The following is an 11,088-nucleotide window of genomic DNA, read 5'->3' as shown; positions in this document are numbered from 1 at the left end:
CATTCCCTATTTACCTTTCTCTTTATCGGTTACCTTTCTCCTATAATCCCTTTTTGATTTTTGTATACATCTTTGGGTCAACCTCTCGTGTGTTGCTTCAATTGGTTTTTAATTTTATATACATATGGGTGTTTTAAGTTTATGGAGATTTTTTTATGAGTACCCTTAAGTGGGTTTTTATCATCATCCTTGAGTGATATTTTATTTCACATGTTGTGGCAATTTTTATGTAACCCAAATATTAAAAAACAGGGAGAGCACGATGAAGTTCTTGAATTTATGAAGAATTGCATATGTGAAGATATTTTTTTACCAAAAAAAAAATTGAAAGCCAAAATTTTTTCTCATTGCAAGTTGAAGTTATAAATTCTACTTTGAGGGGGAGTGTTGCTGAGAAGATATGAAGAGTCTTATATGACTTTCATAATAAAAAGTCTTACAAAGTTAAAATTATTATGGAAGGAGGTCTGACATAAGAAGTGTTTTAGTTATATTAGTCTTTTATTTACGCGTACCTCTTTAATTATGTCAGAATTTATCTTTAAATGTTAAATTTTGGGTGTAATTAGGATAAGAATAATTTAATTATAATTAGAGTCTACTACTTGGGTTCATGTATTCATATTACATCGAGGTAGTGAAAGTTTTCTCTTTTTCAAAAATTGAATGTTGTTTAATTTTATTATACATTATTTAATTTAATTTAAATTAGATTCATCCAATAGTCGATTAAAATTGATATATACATAGATAATGAAAGATGGACGTCAAAAAAATTACAGGGAATTAAAGACTTCGAGAGACTCGCACTAAATTGTTTTATAAAATTCCATCTTTTTAATTGACTGATCACGGAGAAAACTGGCTGTAGATTACATCTACCAATATTTTTTTTTTTTTAATAGAATTGCAGAAATTTATTGTTTCTATCAAACACAAGAGTCCCATCTGATTCAGACTTCAGTTTCGGGCATGGGAGGTGAGGGGCTGCTGATGGTGAAGCCACCGTCTATCACCAGATTATGCCCGCTCACGTACTTGGAATCATCACTCGCCAAGAAAGCCACGCCCTCTGCAACGTCCTCCGGCTTCAGATAAACCCCTTTAAGGTTGCCCATGCTGCTCATCGCCTTCTCAATCTCCTCCATCGACATCTTCGCATATTTCTGCGAGAAGGGCGTTGCCACCCCAAACGGCGACACACAGTTAACCCGGATTCCAAACCGTCCCAGCTCCACAGCCGAGTTCTTTGTCAGTCCCACCACCGCGTGCTTTGAGCAAGTGTACGCATGCGTGGACACCGTCGAGCCCACCAGCGCACTGACACTGGCGGAGTTTATGATGCAGCCATTGCGGTTGGGGATCATCACTCGGGCAGCGTGCTTGGTGCCCAGAAAGACTCCGGTGAGGTTGACGGCGACCACACGCTCGAAGTCAACCTTCTTGTTGTCGACAATGGAGGGATGGAGGTCGTCGGTGATGCCGGCGTTGTTGAAGACGATGTCCAGCCTCCCGTGTCTTGCTATGGCAGAATCTACAGCGTCCTGGACATGGGCTTCGTCCGTGACATCGCAATGTACGAAGGAGACATTTTCGGGTCCTAGATCACGGCAAACGGATTGACCCAGTTCGTCCTGGACGTCGGCGATGATGACTTTGGCACCGCTGCGGCAGAACAACCTCGCTGTGCACTCGCCGATGCCGCTGGCACCGCCGGTGATCAGTGCTATCTTCCCTTCTAGTCTGCATACACGTGTTGACGCTTTCAATTTACGGGAAAATCGGTGGTCATCATGCAAATTTTAAAGCAAAAAGCATATTTCTAGCCAGATTCAACGCGGGAAAATATTGTTAATTACAGATACATGAACTGAAAACAATATCTTTCCGGCGGTTAATTTATTGAAAAAATTCCTTAAAAAACGATATTATCTCCTCCACACACCCTTCCTGTTCCAACTGTATTAACACCGATCGGAGCACCAACCAGCCTTCATAAGAACCTAAGCGTATGATGATCGGAGACGATGAACATTGATCAGTTGAGATCGAGCAGGAAAAAATCAGTGGAAATGCAGTCGTTAGCAATAGAGAGATTACCTTCTTGGTAGAGAAGAAAAGACGGAGAGCCGACCCATGCTGAAAATGGAGGCAGTAGTCACTTCGCCTGCTTTTCTTCTTCCGAATAGGTGCAAGAGAGGGACTCTTCATCAATTTATAGAGGACTTGCCATTCAAATAACGTCCCAAAATAAGGCTGGTATTTCTATTATTCAAATGCAACTTGATCAATACGATAATCCTAGGAAATAATATATAAGGAAGGAGGAAGAAGACTCAGTCCAAGGTCCATTTGTGACCCGTTAATACAGCTGGAGCCCAGCGTTGGTTGGTCTTGGCCCCCAAAGTTTCTTTCAACAAGAATGTCAAAGAATTCATACTAGCTTTCACGGAATGGGCACTCAATTACCCCTGAACAATGAGCTCTATTCCCAAACTCAGAAAACAAACCAGGGTTGGAAAACAATCTCATTCGCACCCCCTTTCCCTTCCCCTTGACTCCGATTCCTGCCTCATCCAACTGTAGATTGGCTTTGAGTTTTTTAAAACCCAACTCAGACCTCTAAACCTCACCTAACGAAAAGTCCGCAGTTAGAAAATTAACTCTCACCCACCTCACCTAAAAACACAAGCCAGACCTCAAACAATTGCAAGCAGTAAGCACTGAAGCACTCGTGATCAGTTGCAGTAGAATAAAAGGCAAGCAAATGGTTTTTTTTTACAGAGGGAGAATCATTTGGTTGAAAGCAAGTATTAGAAGGCATCTACGATGGATAATCCTAACACAATTAAGTGGGGTATCCATATTCTCGACGAAGCTTTTGAAAGCATGGAATCCAGAAGTACGGCAGGTGAGACTTACTATCATTTGGGTCGGTATAAGAAGATTAATATTGTCAAATTGAGAACTGGGTAGTTCATGTTTTATGTAGATTTCCATAGCATCTCATGGTTTATAAAATAAAAAAGCAATTTGAAGTCAGGATCACATTTAATTAGGAGGGCATCGATTACCAAATCAGGCGACCAGTGAGTAGGTATACCCATTCTTTTCAAGTTTTACTGTTCAATCTTTAAACAAGGATAGAAGCAAGCTTGAATCTATACGTTGTTTACTTTGAAATGCAAGCTGGTGACACACGTAGATTTTTTAGTCGACGAGTTCATTGAATTCAGGCATAGCAGTTAAGCTCACAATGTCTACCTAATTCTTTTTTATAAATAATAACACAAGTAAATTTAATATAAAATATTCAACTTTGACTGATTATATAATCAAAGTCAAAGGTGACATGTTTGATCACTTATGTGGTATCATCAGCATCCAAACAGTCTAACGATATGTCGCCTAACATGTCATCAAATAGCCCGTCTTGATCCCTCTAATTTTTCTTTTGTTCACTCTATCTCGACGCTCCTCTCGCCCTCTCGTCGTGTCTGCTACTGCTAGAAATTTTTAATTCTCTGTAGATGAGGTTATCAATGCAGTTGTCTGGTAGCTAGCATTCAGATAGTGGAGTCCAATGCATCCATTTTCTCGTTGTAGATGATGAATATCTTTTCTAACATTCAGCATCAAAGGGTTTTCCTTTTTCTAATCATTAAGTATATTTTCCAAAAAAATTGAGAAACTTATTTTCTAGTTTCTCCAGTTCTCATGCGTGAAGTGCGTTCCTCTGCTTTTGGACTTCGAGCTAGAATAAGCATGTACTTTCCAAGAAAGGGTTCACTATATACCCCTGCACACAACTCCATTGACTTTAATTGGAAGGATTATTCTCCAATGGTTTTTCAGGTAGCTACTCCTGCTTGGTTTCACTCTTCTGGGCTGATGTGCATAGTATCACTGAAATCAGATGTAAAAAGGAAGTTTTAACTAGTACTAAGACTTGACTGACTCAGCACACTAGGAGGTATTTTTTTGTAGTAAATTTGGATTTCTTTATCCTATGTTACTTTTTTTCCAGGAATCTGAGGGAAATGTTCGAGATAGATGCAGCTGATTACATGATGTCATTATGTGGTGTTGATGGTCTTCGAGAGCTTTCATCCCCTGGGAAAAGTGGTTCTTTATTATACCTCTCACAAGATCAAAGATTCATTATAAAGACTTTGAGAAAGTCTGAGCTAAAGGTTTGACTTTTTTTTTTCTTTTCTCAATAGCTAAAGGTTTAAAAGATCTGCCCTTTTTGTTCATCAAACTTTATTTGCATATTCTTGTCTTTTATGCCTGTTGTCGTTAAATTTCACAATATGTTATAGACAAACTCAGATGAACTTCTCTTGTTTTCTCTTCCATTGAAGTAATTGTATACTGCGGCACATCCCATCTTAATTGTATTACTCTATTTGCCACTAGCCAGTCTCTTCTTCTGTGAATCATGCTTTAATTTGGACCAATTCTCTCATCCATGCGGTGAGGCTAGTTTAAACTGTACAATCTTTCTTCACATTTTGGTCTTGCTTCAAGTCTCATATAGAATATTTCTTTACCATTTCAAGCATGTGCCTGTACAGTATCAAAATTCTATATCTTTAATCATCAAATATATCTCATGCTATTGACATGGTCCTCAAATTTCCATCTGGCAAGATCAGGCCTTGGCCATGACTTACTTTCTTTTCAAAATTTATAATTTTACATATGATAAAAAGGAGTATGGAAACCAGTCTTTGTAAGTTACATGCACGCATGTTTATTTTAGCCAGTCTATGGATCTAGTTGCTTTATTCTCACCATATTGTACATTCTTCTTTTTTCCTATTATTCGTACTTGAATTATTTTAGAATTTTAATGCAGAAACAGTTTATTTTTAAAACATAAAAATGAAGATAACGAGGTCCGTTCTTACAAAAATAAAGGTTGTGGCAATATTACAGTATGATGTAAAAGTGATGATCTTGTACATTAATAACTTTTCAAAGAGAAAATTTCCAGCCAAGAGTTGCAGGAAGAGATCCAACCTTCATACCCTTTATTAAAGTGATGATCTCGTTTTTGTTGAATGAGTTAGTAATGTATCTATGGTGCCTTCAACCAACTGCTTCTACTTCCCTATTGTAACACTGACTACTTCATGGGCTGGAGTGCTAAAACTTTAGGCACAATCTGGGGGCGTAGTTCACATGGAGTGTGCACAGGCACAAAGATCAAACCAAGGGGCACTGGTCATCTGGTGGGCAATACATGAGCGCAAAGGCTCGAAAGCAAGTTTTGACATTCAGAGAAAGGCTAAGTAAGACAAAGAGGATACTTAGTGAAGTAATGGACCAAGCTAGTTAGAAGAAGGATTCTGCCTTTGATACTTAGGACCTGATCTAATTGCACCTATTCTTAAAACTACAATAATTTGAACTTTGAAATGGTGGTGACTTGTTTGCCTCGAGCAATTGGCATGGGCAGCAATTCATGATGTAGCGTAAGGATATCTCCAGTTCAAGAACACTTTTGAGCCTAAGGTAGTAAATACACTTAGCAAGCTTGGTATTATGAAACTTGACTAAGACATGTTGACATGGATCAGATGGCATTGTGCATTGATAAATCTATCTACAAAACTCAGGTAGCTGGGCAAGCAACATTGTACTAGCTGCATTATGGGTTGACACAAGGAGGGTACTCATTGATGTTAAAAAATAGAGACAGGTGAATAAATCCTAGCTGTTGCATGGGATGGTTATGACAAGCAAAATGGCACGAAATTACAGAAATAAAATTGAGGGACAAGGTTAGAGTATGAGTTACCCAACTACCAGATTCTCAACTCTAAGGAGTACCTGGTTTTCAAAGTAAACAGAGAAGAACTTGAAATTTCAGGTGCTGTTTTTGTAACTAGTAGTAGCTAGTACAAGAAAAAAAAAGTTACTAAGAAACTATGCTCAGCAAAAGGAACGAGAAACAATGGTTTACTGGCAACTAAAAAGAAAAACATGTATTAATCTTCAAAACTTTGTTAATAGTTACAGTGGATTTAACTATTTATGGACTCGAAAACATCTCCACGAATTAAATGTCCAAGAGTATACATCCTAATTACAATTGAAATGTGATTTTCTATAATGAAATCAGCTGCTAAGAAAAAATTCCAGCAACTAATTTAGATTGAAATTACAAAAGGTCCTACTGACATTGGGACTTTCCTAAATTGACTATTAATAAAGAAGATTTTCCAACGAAAGACGAAAAAGAAAACTCTCCTAATTGGGACTGTTGACAAACTAGGAAACTATTAAAAGTAGAAACATGCTGACTTTTGTTTCCCTAGATATCAAATAGTAACTCTCTAAAAATAGAAACAGCTCCATTTCAGTTTTCTTTTTTACTTTCTTCTTCCTATTTTTTATATATCTTCAATTGTTTTGGACGACATCTTTTCTCCACAATTGAACCATGTACTCTCTCTTCAAAACAACTCATCCTCTAATTCTTAGTTTCAACTTTGTGTTCACTATAATATGGTGATAGATGTGTGATATTGAATGTATGGTTGTTTTGTAAATCCATTTCAGCTTGCTGCCCATCATGTTGGATGGTAGAAACAAGACCAAGACCCATCTTTTCTTCTTCGATGTGCTTCTCAAAATTTGCCTCGGAGGCATAGAACAAATTTGGAGTTTTCATGATCATGTGGCTCCATAGTTAGCAATAGTGTGAGTTACTCCCCTTGGAGAAGGAAGGAGTAAATGTTTCTCTCTATCATACTGTCATTGTCTTCCAAGTAAAAGGAGGCATGCATCCATTGGAACCACATCACACCTATGTTCTCCTTATCTCCAATGTTAAAGGTAACAAAACCTCTTTTTGGAACCGACAACTCAACTAAAGTATTTAACCATTGTAATGTTGGGGATGAACTTTTGTTTTCAAATTGGGGTTGGTAACCATGCTTAGAAAATAATATTGTTACGGCTCTCTAAATCAATAACTAATAATCAATATGACAGTTTGACCCCCAAGAGAACTAGTGCTGGTAAAGATGTTGTGATGTAACCAATTCTCTCGATCCTTCTTAGGAGTGAAAAAATACCTACCCAGTTAAGATAATCGAGAACAGTAGTCTTCGGCCCTAAAGGTTATACCAGCACTAGCTTCTTCCTCTTCATCCAAATAGTTTGTATTTTCACCTAAATCCTCAATAGTATATATCTTACTCTTCTACCTCTATTTTCATCTGAATCCTCAATAGTATATAAAACTGGTAAGAACCTCTTCAAGGTTCCAAAGAAATAATTAAGGCTCTTCTAGGCAAGGGAGAGAAAGAGATAGATAGAGAGAGAGAGAGAGGAGAGCAAGGCAAGAGAGACTTGAGGAATAGCCTTGATTCATTTTTTTCTTCAACCAAGACCCTTATTTATACTTTTTCCATTACATGTTTAGGGAAACTCCTCAATCAATTAGGCTCCCTAATTACATCAATCAAGGGGAGATTACAAAATTAAAGGAGAGAATCTAGGAAACTTCTAAATCAATTATAATCTTTTCTTCTAGAGATTCTTTAACAAAGGAAATTAAAAATTCTAAGAATCCATCAAAAGAAGGAAGGTGGGACTCTCATTTCTACCCTTGACTTTTAACCTTATTTCCACTTTTGCCCTTGAGTATCATTTTCCTCTCTTGCCCTTGTGCCCGTGCTCATGCATGTGCACGGGTCCACATGTGTGGTACCTTTTCTCTTGCTTCTTCTTCCTTCTTCCTTGATTTTTTAGAAATGTGAGGGTTCCTATAAAAAACTCTCTTTTCTTCACTTCTATCTTTATGAACTTAAGAGTTGTTGCTAACTTGTGGACATTGGGCTTTGTGATGACCTGCCTTCCCACACTTAAAACATACACTCATGGGTTTATTTTGGGGTGGTCTAAAAGCTCAAGGTCTACTTTGAGGATGAGTATGATGGATGAGTTGTATTAAGAGGTGTATTTTTAAGTTGTTGGTGAATTAAATGCCTGAAAGGAAGACTGATAATTCAGTGCTCTAACAGAGGAGGCCTTTTCATCTTCTTCAGCATATTGAGTTTCGATAAAGGCTGAGATAAAAGTAAGTGTAAGCATACATAATTGCTTAGAGATAGATGGTTTCAATGCACTTGTGTACCCAGAAACCAATTGATCTTGTGTCTACCCCAACCGGTTCATTACTAGCAATTTGTAGACCTTCAGTGCATTGGAAAACAGATTATGTACCTTGTGTAAGTTTGTGAGTCTTTCATACAAGGCTCGACGGTTTACCTCTTCATCTCTTGCCATATAGTGATCTTGGGTTCAAAGAGCTGGCTTCAGTTGTATGTTGTGGCTTACTACCATATAGCGGTTTGTCCCCTTAACTGTAAATTAAATTTAGAAACCTCAAATTTAATTCCACTCTCCCGTCAGCAGTATTACCTTGGTGTAGAATGATCTTGAAGGCGTCTTGGGTGTGGAATTTGTGGTCTCACAACAAAGGCGTGTCCCTGGGCTGAGGTTCCATGAAATTGTCTTTTTCATAATCTCAAGATCCCACATTGCCAACTCTTATATAAGCAGCAGTACTTGTAGTGGCTTGTGAAAATTATTCCATGAGTTGCTCAAACTTGCTTGTTATGTTAGCTTTGAAGTCCTCAAAATTTTATCTTGACATGCTCTCAATGTTGATTCTTCAAGATTTAGAGTCTTGGCACTAGCCTTGATTAGACATTAGCTCTCATATCAAAGATTGCCGCCTTACAAAAAAAAAGTTGAAGGACAAGGTTGGAGTAGGAATATGAGTAACCACTGCTAGCTTCTCAACTCTTAAGGAATACCCGGTTTCAAAGTTCAAGAGAAGAAGACACGGCGAGTACAGTTTGTGAAGATGTAGCAGTAGCTCGTACAAGAAACTATTCTTGGCAAAAGGAAAGAGAAACAATGGAGCTTCAACTACCAAAAAAAAAAAAAACTTCAAAACTTGTTGGAAGTTGTGGTAAATTCATCTATTTATAGACTTAAAAAACATCCAAAGACTTGCCAAAATAAGGAACATCCCACAATGAAAATTTTCTAAAATTAAACATTCTCATTACAATTAAATTGTTACTTTCTACAATGAAATCAGCTGTTGAGAAAGAATTCTTGCAACTAATTTAGATAGAAATAACTATGAATGGACTTACTAACTTCGGAACCTTCCCAAATTTAATATTGACAAGACTTACTAGCCAAAGATTTTCCTAAAGGAAACTGCTAAAAGTGGAAGCATGCTCACTTTCCTTAGATAGAAAGCACAAGTGGAGTACTTTCTTAAAATAGCGACTTTTCTGAAATAAAAACAGCTGTATTTCAGTCCTTTACTTTTATCTTTTCTTCTTCCTTCTTTTATATATCTTCAATTTGATAACATCTTCCACATAGAGCCATGTCCTACATCCAAGTGTCATGTTACAAGGTTAATCATCTTTGCTTTGTGTGACCACAGCATGTGAGATCCTTGACAAAAGAGTAGATGGTTGTCTCAGTCTTTGTCTGCATGCCAGAGTGTGGTCATGAAATCTTTGTTCTTTTGATTTGACTTGAATAACAAAGTCTAGAAATACTCCCATATGACCAGATTAAACATTCTGTTTATTTCTCGTGATTGTTTACTGCTTTCTATATAATCAAATTTCTTACAACTAGGATTTTTTTTTTTTTTTTTTGAAGAGCTAGGAATTGGACCTCTTTTAACTAAATATGGCAAAAAAGTTCCAGGTTCCACTACTATTATGCTTCGGTCCCCTGTTACTGTGTTGACATTCTCAAGAGATCCGCCAATCAAGGAGCCTGCTTTCGGTCACCCATAAACCGGATTCTGTCAGCTCCTTGCCCGGTTCGCACATAAGAGGTGGCACACTGAGAGCACCCTCTATTGGTGATAAAGAAGCTGATCTTCTTCTACCTGGTACCGAAAGGTAAATCACTTTCTACACTTTGTTGTTCTGTCCTTCTCTGTTGTTTGGCACTAATAGTTGGAGTGGCACACATGAAAGGTGCCAATCATGTATTCTGGCAAATTAACCAAGGTGTGACAAGGTAAGGTCCTCTGATCGGGTTGTTACTCATTGCAGGCATGACCAAGAAAAAACTGGAACTTCTGATGTAGAACAATTTTGGGAAGCTCTAGAATTATGGTTTTACAAAAAAGTTTAGACTTCATGGTGTCATGTTCGAGGATATAATTCCTGTTACAAAAACTAGGCCTGTTTATATCCCTCAAAAGAGGCTCCTTAGCCATTTAATAACAGATACAGTAATTAAACGGGGTTTCCGGAATGGGCTGAGTGTGTAGCAACCTGAGAAGCCTGGTAATGTTCTCTCATCCATTTTTAATAAATTACCGAGTTTTGATCTGAAGTTAACTTTTCCTCTTCTTCCAATTTGTTGCCCTAGGCTTTGTGAACATACAAGCGAGTGAAAAAACAGAAATACAAGAAAATTTGGACGCTATGGTTCCCGTTATTTTTAAAATTTTAAAAAGGAAACTCGGTTCCTTGCCATGTAGAAAGAGTGAAGGAGCACTCAAGTGAGAATAGGGGATTCCACCCCTCCATGGGGGGTTCTCTCCTCTTCCGTCCGGAAAATGATCTCATGAACTTCAAAATCTGAGATGGCTCTCGACAGAGACGCGGCTGTCTTGGCGAAATTCGCAACCCTACTGAAGACGAGAAAATCTAAAATTTGATTTCCAAGCACGATTCCTATCGACAGTGGTGATTTACCCCTACGAGGAGGACGTTGAAAAGGTGGGCATTATTGCTCAGCAATTCAGGGACCAATCCTGTGGCATTTTGCTTTTGTCTGTATCGTCTTGTAGCAGATTTGGGGAGCATAAGACGTCATGTTGCATCAGTTAAGACCCAAAAATTGCTTTCACAAGTCAGGGACCGATTTCAAACTTCATGCGGTCTGAAAGAAATGGTTTGTATTAGCCCAAGAGAGCTTTTTCAGGGAGGTAATTTTTCACCTTTCCATAGTAAACCCATTACTGTAGCATTTGTCAAACTCTCTGTCACTGTACTGCAAGCATCAGTTTTGAATTCT

The 11,088-nt window shown here is 37.9% G+C and overlaps 1 protein-coding gene and 1 long non-coding RNA gene across 2 annotated transcripts; one reads left to right on the top strand and one right to left on the bottom strand.

The window, feature by feature from the left end:
• Nucleotides 1-836: 836 nt before the first annotated feature.
• Nucleotides 837-2,152, bottom strand: LOC137937793 (secoisolariciresinol dehydrogenase-like). Its single transcript, XM_068782973.1, has 2 exons — nt 2,101-2,152; nt 837-1,743 (listed from the first exon to the last, which is right to left on the bottom strand). Exons 1-2 carry the CDS (start codon nt 2,136-2,138, stop codon nt 954-956), a joined length of 828 nt encoding a protein of 275 aa, XP_068639074.1. The 5' UTR covers nt 2,139-2,152; the 3' UTR covers nt 837-953.
• Nucleotides 2,153-3,767: 1,615 nt separating this feature from the next.
• On the top strand, nt 3,768-10,330 carry LOC137937794 (uncharacterized). The gene is made up of 4 exons (XR_011109653.1): nt 3,768-3,855; nt 4,028-4,193; nt 9,760-9,959; nt 10,116-10,330. It is a non-coding gene; the product is annotated as an uncharacterized lncRNA (long non-coding RNA).
• The last annotated feature ends 758 nt before the right edge of the window (nt 10,331-11,088 follow it).

This window comes from Aristolochia californica, unplaced genomic scaffold (genome assembly GCF_029961685.1).
Source record: "Aristolochia californica isolate CCGP_79_NKW_82.1479 unplaced genomic scaffold, dmAriCali1.0.hap1 SCAF_7, whole genome shotgun sequence".
NCBI classification, from domain to species: domain Eukaryota; kingdom Viridiplantae; phylum Streptophyta; class Magnoliopsida; order Piperales; family Aristolochiaceae; genus Aristolochia; species Aristolochia californica.
The sequence above is the reverse complement of the archived record's forward strand: the minus strand, read 5'-3'. Positions and strand labels throughout refer to the sequence as shown.

Excerpts from the sequence above, each read along its gene's own strand:
- LOC137937793 (XM_068782973.1), bottom strand. The coding sequence starts at position 2,138 with ATGGGTCGGCTCTCCGTCTTTTCTTCTCTACCAAGAAG. Across the intron at positions 1,744-2,100 it reads TTTTCTTCTCTACCAAGAAG|ACTAGAAGGGAAGATAGCAC; the intron begins GTAATCTCTCTA and ends ACGTGTATGCAG.